Raw genomic sequence first — 1,103 nt, forward strand, 5'->3', positions numbered from 1 at the left:
TGGGAGGTGCAGGTGGAGAAGGCCTTGTGGCGCCCCTCCCTGGAGCGCATCTTCAGGATGGTGATGAGGATGTAGATGTAGGAGATGGCTATGACAAACACAGTGACCACAACAGTGGAGCCAACAGAAAGTGTTGAAACAGCTATAGGGACACTGACATCAGAACAGGAAAGTTCAATTAAAGGACCAAAATCACAGAAAAAATGATTGACTACATTTGGTCCACAGAAGAATAAAGAAAAAAAAGAAATAGTGTAGGAGACAGCACTGAGAACACCAGCTACATGAGCAACTAGGAGTAACTGGACACAGACTTGCGTAGACATTTTGGTTGAATAAAGCAGAGGGTTGCAGATCGCCACAAAGCGATCATATGCCATGGCAGCCAGAATAAAGCATTCAACTGTCCAAAATAAAGCACCTGAGTCAAGCTGGATGGCACATCCAAGGTAAGAGATTGTATTTCTCTCCACCAAGAAGTTTACAAGCATGTTGGGGGTGACAGAAGATGAATAGCCTATGTCAGTAAAAGCCAAGTGGCTCAGAAAAAAATACATAGGGTGATGGAGCTGAGAGGAGATTCTGATTAGAATGATTGTGCTGAGGTTGCCAGATATGGTCACCAGGTAGATGCATAGGATGATCACGAAGAGGATGACTCGGAGGATAGGATCATCTGTTAAGCCCAATAAAATGAAGCCTGTGACAGCAGTGTGGTTCCCATCCACCAGGGACTCCATGAGATGGTGCAGCTGCTGCCAGAATGAACCTATAAGGAGAACAGTACATTAAACCAGTTATAAATTAGATGGTTAAATTTTTATTAATAAATGTGAGGAGATTATTGTGAAGAGATATATCATCTCAGGAAAGCTTATACTAAAAATTAATTGAGCATTTTTAATATTTACAAGTAAAATATTGTTATTATCAAGTAGTTTAAAATATGCTTTTTATCACCATGTGAAATGTTTGATGATTAATAATGAAAAAATAATTATGATCCATTTTAAAACAAATTTAACCACCTAATATAATAATGTATTCTAATTACAGCCTTATAGAATAAAATAATATTTTGGAAAGAGTATACAGTTATGTGC

General features: G+C 38.3%; 1 protein-coding gene across 1 annotated transcript in view; it reads right to left on the minus strand.

Annotated features, from left to right (window-relative positions):
• LOC105886530 (olfactory receptor 502-like) overlaps window positions 1-740 on the minus strand; it is a 970-nt gene extending 230 nt beyond the window's left edge. Inside the window, exon 1 of the mRNA XM_012802173.1 lies at window positions 4-740. Within this exon, the coding sequence (XP_012657627.1) occupies window positions 4-740 (737 nt within the window). The remainder of the gene's footprint in view (window positions 1-3) is intronic.
• Between the last annotated feature and the right edge of the window lie 363 nt (window positions 741-1,103).

The sequence above is a fragment of the Otolemur garnettii genome, unplaced genomic scaffold (genome assembly GCF_000181295.1).
Source record: "Otolemur garnettii isolate 467f Iridium unplaced genomic scaffold, OtoGar3 scaffold00001, whole genome shotgun sequence".
Taxonomy (NCBI): domain Eukaryota; kingdom Metazoa; phylum Chordata; class Mammalia; order Primates; family Galagidae; genus Otolemur; species Otolemur garnettii.